This window comes from Apostichopus japonicus, chromosome 12, assembly GCF_037975245.1.
Source record: "Apostichopus japonicus isolate 1M-3 chromosome 12, ASM3797524v1, whole genome shotgun sequence".
Lineage (NCBI taxonomy): Eukaryota > Metazoa > Echinodermata > Holothuroidea > Aspidochirotida > Stichopodidae > Apostichopus > Apostichopus japonicus.
In genome coordinates this window covers 23,376,485-23,398,419 of record NC_092572.1, presented here as the reverse complement: position 1 = coordinate 23,398,419, position 21,935 = coordinate 23,376,485, and the positions used below count along the sequence as shown (strand labels likewise).

Genomic DNA, 21,935 nt, shown 5'->3' with positions numbered 1-21,935 from the left:
GAACGAGTTAAGATAGTACATAATTCAATAATACATAATGTATTTAAAATAAGCAAGGTACATGTACAGAGTAGTCTTACTTTTCAACTGCTGATACTTGTAGTTACATATATAGATAGGCCAGAAATGTCTTAGATACAACTATAGCCAGTAATTGTGTTTGATACAACTGTAAATGTTTAAGTTAGCCTAATAAGAGAAGGCGAGAGCTATCCGACGATTGCCATCTGATTAAAATTTCTCAACTGTTTTCTCAACTGAAATATTATCTGCGTAAACAGGTTCTAGGTAAACTAGATGTTACAACACTGACAAAATCGGATCCTATAGTCTTTTTCGGCGGGTAGAGTGTTGAATGAAACGGCACGCGATAGAAATGACAGCCTAAATTAGAAGACTAGGTCACCTAATTAAGCCATTTTCTTGCTACGTTCATTTCAATAGTTATTCCTGTCTAGACTCTTAAACTCGCCCAGCAAGCTTATGGATTTGAAATATGGGTGTTTTAAAAAAAAGATAACTTGGCCAAAAAAAAGTGTAGGCCCGGGCCCACAGTGCTACATACTGGCTACGCCCCTGATCATATGATATCATATTATCAGCAGATTTTGTTTCCTGTTTGAATTCTTTTACATGTTCTTTTACATAATATATCAGAAAGACAAACATAGTGCTCTTTTACAATTTTTCAAGTAGTATGATTCTTGTTTATTGTCCAATGTCTGGATTTGACCAACTTAACTGATGGACAATATAAACTTTCATATTTTGGAATATAGCCAGATATGCAGTGGCCTAAAATTAAATATCGTTATCGCAGTGTATTAGCAGTGTAATAATTATTTATAGGAAGTGCGTATCACGTACGATTGCTAGCTTAGCTTCATGACATGCTGTTCGTGCAACAACTTAGGACGAATCATAGAAAGGATGAGAACGAACGTTGTCAACGTTGTTGTGCATACGGTTCGTGACATTCCATAGAGTGCGGTTAGGTAGGCAATATGTATTTTATTACGCAGTGGCCAACTGTAGGCTTGTAATAGGCTATAGGCTAAATTTAGCTAATTGCATCTGCCAAACTAAGTAAGTAGTTGAATCAGTAGGCGTGAATGTTACTACGATTATAATTGAGTTAACGGAGCTGACGAGTATTCAAGATCAAAAGAGCACTGACAAAATACCATGCTAAAAAACAACAGTTTTTAAACATTTTTTTCGACACTGAAAGGGGGGGAGCGGTCGCTCCCCCTGCTCCCCCCCCCTGGCTACGTCCCTGACAACAACCACACCAAATCTTTCCACAACGAACGTTACCAAAAAGGAAACTGAGCTCTCAAAATATATCTGGGACTTAAAGAAGAAAGAAAGTCGATTACTTAATTTCTTGGAAAATCCTAAATATATAACTTCAATACAAACAAGCGCAGCTCCGATCATTGTAATCTCTGTATTAGAGAAAACTTCTTCATATTAAGAAGCAGAGCCGACAAAAGCTACAACTCAATCAACAAAGTGTAGCGAATTTGTGTCCAAATGTCGTCATGTCAACCGTATAAAGAAACCCCCTGCCCGCCCCCAAAGAAAAGATAGTCGACCTAGATTTTTGCCTGATGATCGCCGCAGTGCATAAACTCAGTGTTGCAACGCAATATCGCGTGTTATAAGTTTTTTCACTGTTCTTGATTTTCCAACTCATTACGATTTTCAATAATAAATATATATGTTTAAATATCATATTAGCATATTTACATATACAACGCTATGCCAAACACAAGATACCGTCATTACTATAACATTTCGTCATTACTAATATTCATATATTGCCAGCCATTATTCTCAAATCACAAATAAGTTTCGTTTCAACTCCTACTTTTTACAATCTGTAAAGGTCGCTTTCGTTGCCCCAAAATTCAGCCTAAAAGTGCAAGTATTTTCGAACGGGCCCTACTTTAAAGAGATTCTGACTCTCTTAACTATTACTTGTTGATTACCATGATTAACATATATATTGAGGAGGGAGACGGTGTTTTAAGGTCAAAATAGCCGACTTGAAGTTTTAGCAATGTCATTTTTATTAATAGCATTTTAGGGCAATGTTGATAACCTTTCAATTTGTGTAGTTTCTATTGTCATACGACCCTGTGGGCTGTCAAACGTGTGCAATACGTCACTACTGAAACTGTTGAGGTAGAACCATCATTAACTCACAGCAAAGCTATAACAGCTATACGCCGCCTAAACCACCGTACCGTTAAGAGGTCATGATACACACTTCTACAGTGTCTATAACCTATATAATACTGATATGATCATCCTCTTTGTTATAATAATTTGAATATCTCGCCGTTCAAAATAACTGATTGATATCAACTAGTTCGAAAACTTTTGTAAGACAAAGAGACAAATATGGCGACAGCTGCTAACGGTGCTCGACGCTCAAGACTCATTCATCTTATGACGATTGTAACCGTCGCGTTTTTGACTACGACCATCGCTGTTGTCCTAACAGTTGTGATTTTGAGGAATAATATCCTTAATGTGCAATCGGGAGGAATGCAAAATGTCGCGGACAGTTCAACCACCATGCCGGCGGGAGGAAGGCCCACACTCGAGAGCCTATCGACCACCGCACCATCAACATCATCTTCGGATGAATCAGGAGGCATCGATTATAACCAAGTGTTAAGAAATTACTGCGAAGAAGCCGACTCGAATTATTCGTATACTTTATTACCGGAATACACTCTTCAGGGTCTGGCCAAGAACGTCACCACATTCGTTCTCAACATGACATCACAGGCTTGGAGTCATCGTAAGTTAGATTCTATTTTTTTTAATTCAAGTCACTTTGTTAATATATTATATTCTGTTCTTTCGATTCGGTTCGGTTCTGTACGGTTCGGTTCTATTCGTTTCTGTTCGATTCGGTTCGGTTCTATTCTGTTGTTTATGTTTTTCTGTTCGATTCGGTTCTGTTCTATACTGTTGTTTACGGTTTTCTGTTCGATTTGGTTCTGTTCGGTTCTATTTCTATCGGTTCTGTTCTGTTATATTCGTTTATGTTCTGTTCGATTCAGTTCTATTCGGTTCTGTTCTATTCTGTTGTCTACGTTTTTCTGTTCGATTCGGTTCTGTTTGGTTCTATTTCTATTCGGTTCTGTTCTATTCTGTTGTTTACGTTTTTCTGTTCGATTCGGTTCTGTTCTGTTATATTCGTTTATGTTCTGTTCTGTTCGGTTCTATTCGGTTCTGTTCTATACTGTTGTTTACGTTTTTCTGTTCGATTCGGTTCTGTTCGGTTCTATTTCTATTCGGTTCTGTTCTGTTATATTCGTTTATGTTCTGTTCGATTCAGTTCTATTCGGTTCTGTTCTATTCTGTTGTCTACGTTTTTCTGTTCGATTCGGTTCTGTTCTGTTATATTCGTTTATGTTCTGTTCTGTTCGGTTCTATTCGGTTCTGTTCTATACTGTTGTTTACGTTTTTCTGTTCGATTCGGTTCTGTTCGGTTCTATTTCTATTCGGTTCTGTTCTGTTATATTCGTTTATGTTCTGTTCTGTTCGGTTCTATTCGGTTCTGTTCTATTCTGTTGTTTACGTGTTTCTGTTCTTTATCTATTCGGTTCTGTTCGGTTCTTTATCTATTCGGTTCTGTTCTGTTATATTCGTTTATGTTCTGTTCTGTTCGGTTCTATTCGGTTCTGTTCTATACTGTTGTTTACGTTTTTCTGTTCGATTCGGTTCTGTTCGGTTCTATTTCTATTCGGTTCTGTTCTGTTATATTCGTTTGTGTTCTGTTCGATTCAGTTCTATTCGGTTCTGTTCTATTCTGTTGTCTACGTTTTTCTGTTCGATTCGGTTCTGTTTGGTTCTATTTCTATTCGGTTCTGTTCTATTCTGTTGTTTACGTGTTTCTGTTCTTTATCTATTCGGTTCTGTTCGGTTCTTTATCTATTCGGTTCTGTTCTGTTATATTCGTTTATGTTCTGTTCTGTTCGGTTCTATTCGGTTCTGTTCTTATTCTGTTGTTTACGTTTTTCTGTTCGATTCGGTTCTGTTCGGTTCTATTTCTATTCGGTTCTGTTCTGTTATATTCGTTTATGATCTGTTCGTTTCTGTTCTATTCGGTTCTGTTCGGTTCTATATCTATATTCGGTTCTGTTGTGTTATATTCGTTTATGTTCTTTTCTGTTCGGTTCTATTCGGTTCTGTGCTATTCAACATATCGCAAGTAAGCCTATACACATTAATACGCTAAAACTTGAAAGATTAGAATATGTATTATGACGATCCCTAAGTAAAATTCTTATCCTATCGTTTCGGTGATCATCTGAAGAAAGAAAAAAATTAAATAATATAGAGGTAATTAACCAAGAATGAAAGACAATACACAAAGAAGTTTCTTATTACACATTTCGCCGAATATGAAATAGGTTCAATCTAAATCCGCCCCTCTTTTATAATAAGATTGTTGATTGGTTAAGTATAGAAAATGTAACACCCTCCCCCCCCACCATCACCCCCTCCACGCACATATACACACCGAACGTCTTTCGGTCCCATCTGTATTTTATTAAAGATGCTGTAATGGTGGAAATTTATAATATACCAGGACAACGTTGTCTTTTACTTTGGTAACTCAACAACATACATCTTTGAAATTTCGAACTAACCCTTTCTGTACCTTTACACGCTTATAAAATATCTTAACGAGTATACAAGGAACGCCTGCCCTAAAAGTATCTTTCGAACGAAAAGAGCTACTGTCACGTGTCAGTATTTTCTGTAATAGGCTATTCGGCAATTTTTTTTACCAATTCTGTCAACTCTAACCCTTTTGCTTGGCTTTGTTGATAGTCACCCTACCCACTCGTAATAGAATTACAAAAGAAACACCTAACAATGGAGGCTTTGTTAAATTGTTTACACACTGCTGTGCAGTCGTTGGGTGTAAGTATTCATTGAAGCAGCAATAAAAGGTCGTTGGTTGGAGCCTCATTTTCAATATATTTTTGCAGAGGAACACAAATGTTTGAAAAGGAAGTCGTTTTTTTTTTGTGTAAAATTGTTAACTGAAGGTCATTATAAATGTTAGAACGGCTTATTACTTTGATGTAAATACTGTTGTTATTGAAAGATACGGTGGTCCTGAAGGGACAGGCGAGTTGTCGACTTACTGTGTTAGTATAACACGACAACAATAGGTCAATTTGACAATTTTCGCCAAGATATGATATGTCTCTGATTCTTGCCAACACGACAAAAAAAAAATCATATTTTTGACGTGTTGTCATGCAAGTTACGTGCAATGTAACTACTCGACAATCGTTGGTCAGTTTTCGTCACGATGTCACCGATATGTAACCTGTCAACTCGACAAAGATAAGGAAATTTGTCCAGATGTCGCGTTATACTAAGTTAACGCGATTGCCTACAACTAGCCTGTCCCTTCAGAACTACCGGAGAAAGCTAAGTTGCGGTTACCATGTAACATGTGATATGTTTATTGTATTAAACATTTAAAACCTCATCAAGTCGTATTTCACTTTTTCATAAGTGAGAATATTGTATTCATTCGTTATAAGTGAATGATTAGTACATTATGAAGACGAACACAGACCATTCCAAGAAATCTCAATATGATTGTTTATTAGCATGTTAGTAACTCTGCCGTTTTCATATACATTCATTAAAAACCACTCTTACAATACCATTGAAGAATCGCCCCAAACCGCGTGCCGCGCTCTGAAAAAGTTAACTTTCCGTTGCTTGCAGGTGAAGTTTCCTTTTTGTCGCTACAAAATGCAGATATTAATGAAACGTGATACCTTGTTATCTTTTATCTAGACCTGAGATGCCCATCGCTACTATATACACTGTGTTGTGGGTATTGACCGTAACTGTATGTATTGACTGTACACTAATGTGTCTACTAACCGACGGTAGCAAGCTGTGTGTGTATTTTCTGGGATCGATGGTGGTGTCTAACACTTCTGTTACAACTCATTCAAAACTAGGTCAGATTACCGGCATCAGACGTTTCTTTGTGTGCGAGTCTTCACACCCTTTATGGTACTGAATATTTAGAGCAAGAGTTTGAAGAAATTATCTTCTACATCCCGATTAGCCGACTTTATGCAGTGAAAAATTAATTTGATGTTTAAAAATAAACTACCAAAAATGTAACAGTTTAACATGTGTCATAATGTGGACGAAAATATAATACAATCCTTAAACACACACTAAAGAAGTACAAGATGATAAATAGTTTTATTCTATCAACCTATAGACCAGCAACAATACGTAAAGTAAACTCTTCCACTTTTATCCTAATAAATAAGGTAAAAGAAAAAAGAAAAAGAAATATTACCGTGTAAGAAATACTCTTCCGTCTTCGAGTTTCGGTTTTATTTTGATTGAATTTCAACATGTGACCACTACTATCTTTTCGCTGCATATCCATAGTGGCTTTGTGTTGTAGAGTTACCCTCAGTTTAATATGATTTATATTCCATCGGAGTATTTAAAAAAAAAAACTCAGCCAAACTTTACCCTCCATATTCCAATCCCATTCAGTGACCCCGGTGGATAACACCTGGCTAAGTGGCGTGCGCAGAAGTGTGGGGGAAGGGTGGGTGGGTGCGGAGAGAGGGTCTCACCTCCATTGTAATTCAAAGTATTTAATTAGAGAAACAAATGTCGTTGAGACCTAATTATATAGACTTATCATTTATAGTTTAAACGTGACTCTCAAAATGCATAATTTCAGGTCTAAATTTTTATTTATTTTTCTCTGGAGGAGCATTTTGTTCTTTTCTGGGGGGGGGGGGGGCAGACCCCACTCCTACCTACATGGGAGTCTCATGCAACGAACATTCAGCCACACCCTTCATTCCTAAGTTGTTGTTTTTTCTTGGAATGTGCCACCCCGCCCACCTACAAACCTCTTCACGCCACTGACCTGGATGAGGATGATGTCTTTTATTGTCAAATATGTTGTTTTTTCGCAGCTGATGCGGTTGGTGAGCGACATATTTGGTGGCACTACCTCGCTATCACCATTCCAAATGACATCGTGTATGAAGATGCAGCACTTGTTTTCATTACTGATGGAGTTAATACAGACAGGTATGCTTTATCGGAGTCATCGTATAGTCACGAGCCGGTTTAGATAATTTACTAATGCTAATACCACTATGTGCTGTTGTCTCATACCATGCTTCAAAGCACTCGTACTGACAGTATGAACAGTTCCTAACCTTTATCTGATTATAATGCTAATACCACTCTATACTGTCCTCTCATATCATGCTTTAAAGCACTCGTACTGACAGTTAGAACAGTTCCTAACCTTTTTCTGATTCTAATGCGAATACCACTCTATACTGTTATATCATATCATGCTTCAAAGCACTAGTACTGACAGTATGAACAGTTCCTAACCTTTAGCTGATTCTAATGCGAATACCACTCTATACTGTCCTATCATATCATGCTTTAAAGCACTCGTACTGACAGTATATGAACAGTTCCTAACCTTTATCTGATTATAATGCTAATACCACTCTATACTGTCCTATGATATCATGCTTTAAAGCACTCGTACTGATAGTATGAACAGTTCCTAAACTTTTTCTGATTCTAATGAGAATACCACTCTATACTGTACTATCATATCATGCCTCAAAGCACTCCTACTGACAGTATGAACAGTATCTGAAAGATTAGTATAGGATGTTGATACCGTTCATACTGCCAGTGTATGCGAGTGCGTTGAAGCTTAAAGTGAAAGTATACAGTAAAGAAAAAGGTGTCCCAACTTGGTGTGATACCTGACATTTAATAACGGGTCAGGTTCTAATAATATTTAACAGTACAAAACGAATCACAGAAATGAGAAGAATATATGAGCAGGATATCTTTCACTTTTAAGACTGCAAGGAGGTATTCCGGAATGAGAGGGTTAAGTGGGAAGGGGTAAATATGACCGATTTCAGTTTGGAATATTACCACCTTTAAATCTCTATATTATTAAGTCCACCAGATCCGTCATCCGACACAGACATTCTATCAGCAATCCAGTTGGCCGAAGGACTGGGAATGTAAGTATTTTGCCAACATAATGGCTCGTGGTCAGGAGGTATCATTTCGAGGGGCATTACCCATTTTAAGGGGAAGGGGGCACCATATTCGTGTCCTAAAACTTTCCAGTTTATTGTTCACGCCAAGGGGAGTATCAGGTCGGGGAGCAGTAGCCTATATAGAGAGGGTGGGGGGGGGGGCGGGCATGACCGACCTCTGTGCCCTGGCAAGGCCTAGGGGCCTCTCAGTGATGTCACATCTTATTGTGTATAGCAACTTGCCTTTGGATAAAACGTGTGTCTAACCCTGAAATTATGATCCTGATGCTCCAGTGATCTAAGTATGTATAAGTTGGCTTGTATATTGGTTGACTTTCTTGTGGATGCCCTTTTCTAACACAGCTTGAATTGTGCGTACATTAAGATATTTAGATCAACAATTATTGCATATCGTAATTACTTGTCCCCCTCCCAACCCCCTCCACCCCCCCAAAAAATGCTTATATATATTAATTTATTATATATGTCCGTACATGAATATACCGACATGTACATATGAAATACTTTTGCCTCTGAATATCTTAATGTGCAAATATGCATTATAATTTACAGATATAAAGTTATAAAGATGTTGTATCATAAGATTTTCAATGCTTTAATATTTAGGGAAGCAACAGAAAAAGATAAGGAGAGAAAAAAAAAAGACAATATCTCACAGCGAAAATCGAAGTATGAAATATTCTGTTGTCATCTTACATTAATAGGTAAAATGGGGACACAGATCTGTTATCTATATCCTATTGGATAGATATCTGTTTGATAAAAGAAAACTCCCCCAACATCGCTACGGAAAACAATTTTTTCCATTTGGAAGAGATTCTAGTTTCAATGTCTTATCAGGGCTGTCATTTTGTATAAATCTGTGATGTCATTAGATGCCAATAATATCTGAATTCTTTTACCTTGTCTTTTATTTTAGTATTTTATTAAATATATTTTTTTCATATTTCTCAAGGTAGAATATTATAGCTGTGTCGACATTGAATTCAATGTCATAATTTAGGTCATGTTAAGAGATTTAATATTTTAGATTTGGCATACCCTTGCAGAAAATACAAATGTAATAAACATAGAAAAACATTAAAAACAAAAAACAAATGAAGCAGATGCATGCGGTTCGACGACGTCATATTTAGACTTACTTCCTGGTCTTCATGAAGCCATGAATATGCATTACGATAAATATAAACGTTATCGTGTCTGTTTAATTTACAGGGTCGTCGCAACACTCTTTCAAGTTCCAAATCAGCCAATCAGATTCACTGTTAGTAAATATATATTCACATAATAATCATGATGTAAGCTTGCTTGTAGCCGATATATATACCCTCAATTTGCATTTAATGATGATTATTCAGTTAGATGTTAGAGCGTTGGTTCGTTGTGATGTAGCTGTCACGTAAACTGAAATATTTTATGGTGCGTATTCAACTAAGTCTCTTTATATTCAGTTCCTTTCTTTTCTTGTTAGACTTTTCTCTTTGTAAGATAATCTGCTTTATACAAATTGTTGTCAAATTAACATTGGGTCTTAGTTCTTTCCTCTTTTTTTTTGGCCATTGAAAAAAAGCGTTTTATTGCTTAATTTGTATTATTATTTCAAATACATAAAGGAAACCAAGGGAAGAAACTAGGAATCAAACAGAAATGTTTTAAGTTGTCTTTATTAAATACAGAGGGAGGGAGCGTCACGAACGTGAAATGGGAGTTTGTTCCAAAGATTTTTGTCCCCTTGGTTTCCTTTGTCTCTTTTCTACTCTGTAAAGCGCTTTGAAACGCTGTATGAAGCGCTATATAAATGTAAAAAGAGATGGCGTGTGAAACATTGAATCCTATATGTTGAAGTCGGAGCTGTGGAACAACTGAAAAAAAAATATATCTATATAAATTTATGTATGAATATATATATATATATATACACACACACACACATATACATATGTATATATATATATATATATCTATATATATATATATATGATCCATTTATTTTTCCATATTTATACAGTCCGACAGTAGTGGCAGAGATCGTGTCGAGGACGCTATTATAGCCTATACTATGCGTGAATTCTACACTAAAGCTCCAGACCAGCCTAGATTATTACTTCAGGTTCCAATGACAAAGGTAAAACCATCGTACATATTACTATACTGCAACTGGAATTGGTCTATCTACATACCTTTACCTGTGTATGCTCTGCAACTTAATTCCATATACTGTATCTCGTAACTCAATCAGCTTATTTTTCGCCACAAATATCGGTCTTAAACGATGGAAAACGTTAGAGGTAAACAAACACACCAAGGGACACGTTTCCTGGATTGGTTAAACATTCTTAAATATACACGAAGCGTATTTGGATGATTGAAACAGCTTTATAATATTAGGTCATAATGTTATGTTTATTATTATAATGCCATGTATAGATGCAACCATAAATACATTCTTTAATGATATACACATATCAGCTGATTGGTGTATATGATGAGGTCATCCGTGACTTCATTTCGGCTTATTTTCAGGGAGTATTTCAATGTTGCTGTCTTTTTGCTGTTTTTTTTGGGCGGTTACGATGATTCGATGATTTACTGTATTTTGTAGAATATTATATTCGTGTATTATTTTCCTTTTTTCTTCCAAGTCTGTCGTGCGAGCAATGGACACAGTCAGTAGCTTCGCATCCTCCAAAATAAACCGCTTTTATTTAACTGGTCTATCCAAGGTACGTGTCGTGTTATAAACTTGTACTTATTTTACTTATAATGATGAAAATAAATGTTGTTATAGATGTATATTATTTCTGTAGGCAGTATGAATTATTCTATGTTAGTTTTGTACAAAACATTACGTTTTTACATTGAACACACGTTGTTCATGCAACGCCTCTGCCATGATTAGTTATCCTGCATTTTAACGTCACCATTCTTCTTTTTTCTCTGATATTTTCAGAGAGGATGGGCTGCTTGGTTGACTGCAGCCGTAGACGACAGGGTGGTTGGAGTCATGCCTCAAGTGTTTGACCTGCTTAGTATAAAAGAGGTATTCAGTTCTTTATCTTTATTGTAATAACACTGAGTATAGTTTGCTCTTTAATTCTAGTTTACTTCAAATATAAAACCGTGACGTCATTTTTGCAATCAGTCACTCGATACTCATGGCTCGTTACACCAGTAGTTATACTGTACTAGCTAGGCTGAGTATTTTGTATAGTTACTTTCACACAAATTGGTATAGGAAATGAGATTGATATGTAAAAAGTTAACAGTAATTCCAGTCAATTGAACGACAGGTATAAACTGATAACTTTTGAATATTTACTGATGAATTTAAGGATTTCTTCGTGTTCTTTGTTTATTAGGATCAATAAGAAGAACACACTATAAAATTAACATTAATCCCCTAACATAGGCTATACTGTTTTCACACAAAACTGAATGACGATTGGATAGACGATTGATTTCTCTGAATATACAGAATATGCGGCATTACTATCGATCTCTTCAAGGATGGACCTTCGCATTGGCCGATTACTATCGAGAGAACTTAACCGCCAATCTTGATGAGCCGCTATTGGAGTTAGCTGTTGAAGTTATTGATCCAATAGGTAACTGTTCTATCGGATGGTATATTTGTAGTATTAGTATATAAATGCACATGCGCACAGCTTGGTTAGGCTCCGGAAATAACAGTTTTCGCAATACACCGTTAGATGATAGGATATACATGCACGTAAGTAAAGACTGCAGCAAGAGCAAGGGCGTAGGAACCGGGGGGGCTGGGGGGCGCCAGCCCCCCAGTGAAAAATATGGGGGGGGGGCGGAAGTATCGTTCCGCCCCCCCGCTCCGCAAGTCAGAAAACCCCTTTTTCATTTCCAAATGAGAAAAAAATCTCATTTGAAACACCAAATTGCATCTAAGGCCAGGTGAAAATGCAAAATTCTTTACAAAATGGAGTGGGTGTTGAAGTGTGCTATATTGCACCAAATTGCATCTGAGGCCACCTGGAAATGCAAAAAAAATCCAAAGGGGAGGGGGACACCCCCTCCCCTTAGACCCCTCCCCCAGGCCGGCCATCAGTCTTCAGCCCCCCCACTCAAAAGTACCTTCCTACGCCACTGAGCAAGAGTATGTGGGTAACGAATAACGTTCTCTATCAGTGACTTTCTCACTCCTCAATCATCTCCAAGCACTCGATCTACACTAACGTTTGTGTAGATCAGTGTCTCCAAGTCATGCTCCCCAAGTCATGCGCTACATAGAATGATGCATGATGGGAATTGTTTACCGGACAACATATGAATAATCATGAACTTGGGTATTACAGTAACAGCCAATCACATTCAACACCGACTTATGATAGTTAAACGTAACTAATTGAAACCGGTTGATGCATGCTTTTCCTTCTTCGTGCATGGCACTGATATTTGCACGTATACGTTTATAGCCTATACTCAATAGTATTTGTCCCAATCAATACCCCAATATTCGTAACTGTTACGCAGGCAAAAGTGACCAAACTTGCCTGAATGGTGCTTGCTCGATTGGCTTCTGTGGCCGATGAAGAGCCTACGTTGTAAGACTACTGAGAAATCAGTTTCATGTTGTAATCATATTATCAGTAATCACATCAAAACCAAGTTAGATAGGTTCCCGGCATAACTACTTTTTATTTTGCTTAGAAAATTTCACATTTGACTTGTTCAATTATCAGTTTTAGAGAAAGAAAGAAAGATTACATACACCAAAGCAGTGAAAGTCTTGTTAAGAAACCGCGCAAATTATTGGCTCACAATTGAAACCAAAAACTACGTAGGCTATATGCATACTCCTTTCATTTGATTGTTTTCCTGTCAGATATATGTAAACTACATTACTAAACATGTAGAAAAGAGCATTAAATGTTTCATTTAAACAAAATTTATTTTACACCTAAACAGAGTACAAAGATGAATTATTGATGCCCAAATATATCATCCTAAGCGGAAATGACGAATTTTTCCTTCCCGATAACACGCATTACTTCCTGAACGAGTTGAAGGGCGTAACGTTTGTCAGGTGAGTGTAACCGTCAGGCGATATACATGAATAATCAAGCTAGCTTTGCTCCTCCCTATTCACCTCATTCCCGATTTCACTCTCTCACCACCACCACCCCACCGCCTCCCCCCCCCTTGGTATAAAACATTCACGATATCAGTATATGTTGAATTCGTGTAGTTGTTGGTTTAGAAAAGCATCCCTTTTTCATAATACACTCTATCGCCATTCAGAATTTGATCAACTTCTCTGTTATACATATATATATTTGTAAATATTTGTTGATTTTCATATTTTACTCTTGTGACATAACATTGCTTCAAATACTTTGGGAAGTAACCTTATTTAAACAACGAAAATATCAGTCTGTTGTAAACGAATCTTTTCTGTGCTGTTGAACGTAGATTGTCGCAGTTGTTAGCAAGTTTTCGTTGATGTATTTGAACTTTTTGAGCATATATTAAAAGCTATTATTACGTTTGTTTTAAGCTTTGAACCATGAAAACACTGGCCTTAATAATGCATGGGCATTGTTTATGAGGAAGCAGGTCACTTCGCCCAACATCCATTTCGCCCAACCTTACCAATTCGCCCAACCAGCCTGGTCATTTCGCCCAACCAGCCTGGTCATTTCACCCAACCAGCCTGGTCATTTCGCCCAACCAGCCTAGTCATTTCGCCCAACCTTGATTAAATATGATACTTTAGTAAGGAAACGTTCGGGAATTGTTAACGTTACGGGATACGAACCGAATATTAAGGAAACTTGAAGTCGTGGTTAAATTGATTGGGCGAAATGGCAGTTGGGCGAAATGGTTGTTGGGCGAAGTGACCAGAAAGCGTTTATGACATTTTGGTATGGGATATTACTGTAACTTTGATATGTAACCTTGAACACAAAATCTGCTTTATTATGCTGTATAGAGCTAGTGTGAGCATCGTAGGGATCTTGGAATACTATGAAAGCAAATGTTGGTCGTTAGTTATACGGTAAAAGTGTTCGTGTATCGACAATAATAGTTACTACTCCTTAACTTTTTGTATAGTAGCGAGCGCAAAACCTTAACGAGAAAACGTTTATCTCCAACGACTGATGGTGTTATTTGCTCACCCCACTGTTTGGGCATACAATGATAGTTCTTTGATTGGTATAATGCTGTTGATTATTGATAAATGTCCAGTGAAAACAAAAGAAATAGCAGGATCTTGGGGAAGCCTGTGTTTGTTGTACCAAACATAACATTATGTAATAATTTGTCTTGCCTATGCCAAAAAAAATTCCCCAACCCCCCCTCCATTGTGGGTATATACCAACAACCTCTCTGTTATTCCATTCATACAACAACGAGAAACAATTAAGGAAGCACCTTCTGTACCAAGACGATTGATTATTAAGCTAGAAACCTTTATCTTTATCTAATTTAGATTTCATCCAAACGTCGGTCACAACAACGCGCAAAGACGTACTTTCATTTTACAGGAAATACAAGGTTTCGTTACCAACGTGGAGGAGGTAAATATCATATATATATCTATATATCATTATATATATATATATATATATATATATAGTGTATAAAATGTTCCAAGTAGAACACGATAGAGTGCAATTCCACGTTATGAAGAAGAGCGTAATGTAAATTTTGATTTTTGCAACCAAACCTCTACTCAGAGTTTCATGCTTACTAGCAATCGTCAGCTGACGATTGCTAGTAAGCATGAAACTCTGAGTAGTGGTTTGGTTGCAAAAATCAAAATTTATATATATATATATATATATTTATATATGCTAAATATTCGAATATTGGTCCACGTTTTGTTTCAGCAGTTGCAGAAATATAGCACCAATTGTGCAGATTAGAACCATTTCCCTTAGGCCACTCCCCGGAGTACGACTCAACATTTTACCCCAACACCCGTACAGAAAAAGAAAACGGGTGGTTGCGCCTCTGTATCTGGGCAAAAATGACAGTCAAATAAAATACGCTAATAGGTGTTATCCAACGCCAGGGTCATTTTACTATAATTTTTAAAACCAACAGCTTTATAAGACAAACGTGTTTTACAGTTTTGTTTTTAGTCCTTTAGAATTATAGCAGAAATGTGTTTCCTTTCTCTTAACTGAATTAATTTCCTGAATGAATCCCATAGGAAGACTGGTTACTCCTCACTTCTCCCCACCCCCATGCACCCCTCCCCCAAACATATCTGCCCTTATAGTCCACTCCATCTCCATCTCCGTCTATATCCTCATTGCTTTACATAACAATTTACTTTTTCCTTGTTTTTTATAACTACAGAATTGGTCATTTCCAGAGATCTCGTGGTCACGGTCCTCGGTAAGAAATAATATACCACGTAATGTTGTATCACCATGGAGATACCCCCTCTCACTATATCATTTCCATTAGAGCTCGGCAATAATATATTCAAACGTTACTCAAAAATTCAATTGCTTGCCTTATTCTTTACAGCTGAGAGAACTTCTTTGTTGTTTTGTATTTTAACATTATTCAGCACACTTATGATGATATTGCTGAAATGATGATATGTTAATTTTATGTTAATTTTCGCCTCATCAGAGAGGAGTATTGTGATGTAAATACCGTTTAGATCGTTACAGTCGTTGACCAGAAATATAGACTATATGTTAGATTAAATCACAATTTGATTAGCTATCTGTTCTCAAAATTGGTGGAATGGCATAAGTAGAAAATGTAATTGTTTCCCTGGTGTTAACAACATGAACTACAACTGCATTTGCCTGCAAAAATACGCAGTATTGTAGTGCGCGTGCTGTGCTCGCAGTATTATAGGAAGAAATTTTCAGTTCATGGTGTTATTTTTTATTAGACAACACACCAGGGAGTTTAGTCATGTAGCTACCTACAAAACAAATGAGGGCGCTTGTTGGCTACGCAGCTAGACTCTGAAACTGCAAAATGTACAGAGACTATAAGAAACTTTAAGTTTCAACGTCCAGTTATGTAGGTATCGTTCACTTGGTCAGGAATGCCAATATTGTTTCGCGCACGCGCACTACAATAATCACTAAACGCTACTGATTTCACATATTCAACGGCACGTGGATCTTCACGAGGGCTTGGGGAAAACGCCACAAATGTATGCTGTATGTAAATAATTTGATAAACTTTTACTTAGCCAATATATGAAATAGAGGTTCCAAAATTTGCGGCTTACGAGGCAGTGAGTGGTTTTTAGGGCAAAGGGACACAGCGTCCTACGCACCTAAGTCAGGTCAAGTCAAGAGTGGTTTCTCTATAGTTATTGGCTGAGCATGGTTCAACATGAGGCAGTTGGAATTTAATATTTGTTACTATTCTTGCTATCTTCTTAGAATGAAACCCACGGTGAGATAAACATGGAGACTGATCAGACACCTCTCAAGGTTACTGCTTACAAAGCCCTAACTACAAATAATGAAGGACGGTGAGTTAATATACCAAAGATACTATACGATGACCAAACACAAGGTTTCACTAAAAAAATACTGAGGAACGGTCAGTGTATATCTCTTATAGAGAGAACGTTGTGGTCAAGTGGTTAAGGCATCGGACTTGTGATTTAATGTTTTCAAGTTTGAATAGTGGTCATATCAATACGTTGTGTCCTTCGGCAAGGCACTTTATATTCATTGCCTCTCTTCGTCCAGGTGTTTAAATAGGGACCTGTGATATTAACTGTCAGTTGGGCGCTGTTTAGCTGCTGCCATGTGGAGGTATTGTCTCTATGTTTGACAGGTTAGCGTTGAACAGAGTAATATTGTGATGCGCCTTATGCACCGTTATTGGTGGATAGGTCTGCCCTTTATAAATCATCATCATCATAATCGTCGTCATCATCATCTTCGTCATCGTCATCGTCAGCATCGTCGTCATCGTCATCAACATCATTGTCATCGTCATTGTCATCGTCATCGTCATAGTCAGTGTCATTGTCATCGTCATCGTCATCATCATCATGTCGCCGTTACGAAGGTAGTCGGCAAAAATGTCAATGTAAAAGCTTTCACTTCGACATTTCTGTTTCAAAATTGTGCCTTTTTAATTTCAAACTTTCATGTATTTTCTCCCGACTTTTCTGGAAATGTAGACTCTCATATCGACTCAGATGTTGACTTTTTACCTCAGAATGTTGACATTTTGCTGAAACTTTCCACTCGTTCCAACCTTTTTTGGGGGATCGAAAATGAACTTTTTATCTCAACATGTTGGATCTTCATCTTAAAAGTTTCACTTTTATCTCAAAACTTCCCTTGCATCCTCCAAATCACGACTTTTTATTTCAAAGTTTCGACTTTTTTCCCCCTCAAAATTGTGACTTTTCCTATCCCGGGTCTTCCAACTATTTAATCTCAAGGTATCTGTCCTTGAAAATATAAGGGTTGGTTGGCCCTAGGTATAGGTCGGATAGAGTCATTGGCAAATATGGAGACTTCTACATCACAATTTTGGAATTATGGTGTTTCAACAAAACGTTGACATTGTATATCAAAATTTCGACTTTTTTGTTTGCATTTTGGTTGTGAGAATGTTGAAAGTCCAATCCGATTTATTTGTCTTTTTACACTGGTATAGACGAGATTTCCGTTTGCACGTATTATCAGTGCAACGACCTGTGCCGTCTTTCGTCATGTACGAAGAAATAAACGTCACTCAATCTGTAAGTATGATTCAATATAAGTTTTAAATACATACTGTATCTGCAACTATGTAAAGTACTCTACATCATTACACCATACACAGTGTAGAGAGGACACATGTAAAGTACTCTACATCATTACACCATACACAGTGTAGAGGGGACACATGTAAAGTACTATACATCATTATACCATACACAGTGTAGAGGGGACACATGTAAAGTACTCTATGTCATTACACCATACACAGTGTAGAGAGGACACATGTAAAGTACTCTACATCATTACACCATACACAGTGTAGACAGGACACATGTAAAGTACTCTACATCATTACATCATACACAGTGTAGAGAGGACACATGTAAAGTACTCTACATCATTATACCATACACAGTGCAGAGAGGACACATGTAAAGTACTCTACATCATTACACCATACACAGTGTAGAGAGGACACATGTAAAGTACTCTACATCATTACACCATACACAGTGTAGACAGGACACATGTAAAGTACTCAACATCATTACACCATACACAGTGTAGAGAGGACACATGTAAAGTACTCTATATCATTACACCATACACAGAACAGAGAGGACACGTGTAAAGTACTCTACATCATTATACCATACACTGTGCAGAGAGGACACATGTAAAGTACTTTACATCATGATACCATACACAGTGCAGAGAGGACACATGCAAATTACTCTACACCATGATACCGTACAGTGGACACATGTAAAGTACTCAACATCATTATACCATACATACTCTACATCATTACACCATACACAGTACAGAGAGGGCACGTGTAAAGTACTCAACATCATTGCACTATACACAGTGTAGAGAGGACACATGCAAATTACTCTGCATCACTATACCGTATACAGTGTAGAGTGGACACATGTAAAGTACTCTACATCATTATACCACACACACTCTACATCATTACACCATACACAGTGCAGAGAGGACACATGTAATTCATTGATCCGCAGTTCATACCGAAAGAACGGTAATGTATGATAGGTATTAAGGATTATCTATGTCAACACCCGCAAATGTTGTCGCCAAGAGATCTTTTCACAGAGTCAATTTTCATCACATGAAAGAAAGTTAATGTGAAAGTTTTCCTGCAAATTAGTCATTATTCTGAATAAAAAAAAACCGGTTTGTCAATATTATGAATTGCGTTTGTTTAAAATGATAATAAGTATGTATTAATCATTGATTTAGCAAATCAATACCAACAACTGGTTTGACATGAGGTAACTCTATTGAAGTGTATATTGCAATTGTTTTTAATAAACTCAGTTTATAAACTTATTTAATACATCTATATAGGACATCATGATTCACCTGATAATCTGTATGTATTACCGAACATCGATTCCAGAATCCAAAATACAAATACGATACATTACCTTATTCCTGGCAAGTCTTCATTGTACACTAATTTGTTAGAAGTATGCATCACGCACGAACAATGTAACTTACGGTACATCCACCCAACAGTTTAAGCGGGAAGAGTCCGTAAAGAAAAGTGACTTTAGTGCCTTTGTTGCGTATATTTGCAGACGTTATCATTACGTTTTTTTTATTGGCTGTCGACAAGCAAATAAACTAAATTTCCGATAATATAAATCAGAACGAATTAAGGTGATTAAAGACAGTTTAGAAATTCCTTGGTGCCGTCTGCATGGGGAGATTAGAAAAACAGAGAAAATAATATAGGCTTGTGGTGAAGTACCAGTCTAAACTTTCATATATTCTGAGTCAAATTATAGGTCATAGTAGGCTAGCTATGCAAATTTTCATGGCTACCTTGATAGTCCAAACTGCTAGCTATACACGTTATGCATGGTGGGAATTAAGGCACGTCAGTTGAAAACATAAACTCCAGCTGCTTCGGACGTATATCCGTTTGTGTGCTTATCACCCGGGTCGTCTCTTTGTGGAACTCACATATGACAATCACTCATATTATTATTATTATTATTTTTATTATTATTGTTAGTAGTATTAGTATTAGTATTATTATAATTATTATAATTATTACTATTATTATTATTATTATTATTATTATTATTATTATTATTATTATTATTATCATTATTTATTATTATTATTATTATTATTATTATTATATATTTGTATTATTATTATTATTGTTATGGTCGTCGTCGTCATCATTGTTATTTTAATTATTATTATTATTAATTTTTTTAACTCTTAAATCAGAACAACATGTTCGTGGCAGTGACGGAGACCCCGGACAGTGGATGGGCGTGCTTCTTTATCGAGGTAAGCTCCCGACCCCCCCTCCCCACCCCACCCCCACCCACACCTCCTCTCATTAAAGTACTAAATATAATATATCTACAATAACCAGTCCACAATGAACCAATGACAGTTATATAACGATTGGTATTGCCTCTTGCGATCTCCTTGCTCGTTTAACAGGCAAATTTAGTTAATGTTAAATATTAATAAATAATGTTCTTGTGTATATGGATAGCTTGAAGATGTTAGCGACTTGTTTCACTTTAAAAAGTTCTAAGTTCTAGTTGCTTGGAACAACAAGAATCAGCCCACTACAAGAATATAAACGAATATCTTTAACGTTCTATGTAGGCCTATGTAACTTTTATCGAGTCAATACCGACGGTATTAACTTTTTTTCCCGTTTTTTTTCTTCCTCAGGCCGAGTATGAGGCGGCCAAAGGTCGTGTACTGAGAGTAACATCAGAGGTCAATATTATCCCGGATATTTTTCCTTTCGAGTCTTGCATGGGCCAAGACTGTCATGGAACTTTAGTTTGATACAACCATGATAAATGTCGCATTTGTCAATTCAGTCATTTTCCATTTAGTATTGTTAGCTGCACAATTTTGTTCGAATTAAAATATTTTGTTTTTTGAGGAACCAAAATTTTTAATAGGCTCACATCTCATTATGGTAATCGTAATAGTAGTGAACATATATTTTTTAAAGAGTTAATATGCAAGCAGTATGCAACAGTATATATATATATATTATATATATATATATATATATATATATATATATTAGTGTTTACACGGGTCCAAAAATCGGGAACCGGGTACCCGAGGGCCGTTACCCGTCGGGTATCCGGGTACCCGGAAAAAATTGTTTACCCTCGTGTATCACGATTTTCAAGAAATTACATATTGGATGCTGTAATAAATGCATTATATTCTCTACTGACAATGTTTTCATGTTCAAATACGTAGGTGTAAGATAAGGTATGAAACCTTCCTCAATCATTTTTATTTGCTTTTGTTTCTATCATTAACTTGTTAATAAATAAATTATTTAATTATAATTAGCATTACTACTAACATCGTACTGCCGCCGCTGCTTATGCTGGCTCGTGCACGTCTATTGGATCAAACCATATAAATATCCAATTTAGCTCTAAACAGTTGTTACTACTAGTACTACTATCTATTATGCTGGCCCAAGGTTCGCAGTAGCCGCGAGATTGCGCGATTCGCGCAATTTGATCGCATCTGGAATAAACGATTAGTAAAAAGCCACTTGCGATTACTATTTTTTAGTTATCCCGTCTATAATCCATAAACATCTCGTAAAATTCCTTGTCAGCCTTTCCTTCTATGAAATAAACGAATGAATAAATAATAATTTCTTCCACATGGTAGCCTAACACCACACTAAGTCAATGAGAAATCTAGCTAAGCCTAACCATCTGTTTATTTGCTGAAGTTGTGACGCAGTTATAAGACATCCATGGAATACTTTCGTTATTGCTGTTACGTTCGACCACATGGTAGCCTAACAACACACTAAGTCAATGGGAAATCTGCCTAACCATCGGTTTGCATTTTGATACTTCCGCCCCTCCATATTTTTCAGGGGGGGGGGTGGCGCCCCCAGCCCCCCTGTTCCTACGCCATTGGAAATATCACCAAAATATCTATGGTGCTTTACATACCGATTACCATCCAAGTTGAAGAAAAAAAACCGAAACGAAAACAGCCTAAGGAGACATTAAATTGCGTCGATAGCTACTGGCTGGGTCGGGTCAATTATAAC

At 36.8% G+C, this 21,935-nt stretch overlaps 1 protein-coding gene across 1 annotated transcript; it reads left to right on the top strand.

Annotated features, from left to right (window-relative positions):
* The first annotated feature begins 1,572 nt into the window (after nucleotides 1-1,572).
* On the top strand, nucleotides 1,573-20,875 carry LOC139977825 (autocrine proliferation repressor protein A-like). Its single transcript, XM_071987483.1, has 15 exons — nucleotides 1,573-2,815; nucleotides 7,014-7,131; nucleotides 8,040-8,105; nucleotides 9,360-9,408; nucleotides 10,153-10,269; nucleotides 10,787-10,867; nucleotides 11,095-11,184; nucleotides 11,620-11,749; nucleotides 13,083-13,200; nucleotides 14,608-14,695; nucleotides 15,483-15,521; nucleotides 16,541-16,632; nucleotides 17,781-17,865; nucleotides 20,099-20,161; nucleotides 20,561-20,875. The coding sequence occupies exons 1-15, from the start codon at nucleotides 2,410-2,412 to the stop codon at nucleotides 20,678-20,680; spliced, it is 1,662 nt and encodes a 553-aa protein (XP_071843584.1). The 5' UTR covers nucleotides 1,573-2,409; the 3' UTR covers nucleotides 20,681-20,875.
* The last annotated feature ends 1,060 nt before the right edge of the window (nucleotides 20,876-21,935 follow it).

Excerpts from the sequence above, each read along its gene's own strand:
- LOC139977825 (XM_071987483.1), top strand. The coding sequence starts at position 2,410 with ATGGCGACAGCTGCTAACGGTGCTCGACGCTCAAGACTCATTCATCTT. Across the intron at positions 11,185-11,619 it reads ACCTGCTTAGTATAAAAGAG|AATATGCGGCATTACTATCG; the intron begins GTATTCAGTTCT and ends CTGAATATACAG. Across the intron at positions 15,522-16,540 it reads TCTCGTGGTCACGGTCCTCG|AATGAAACCCACGGTGAGAT; the intron begins GTAAGAAATAAT and ends CTATCTTCTTAG.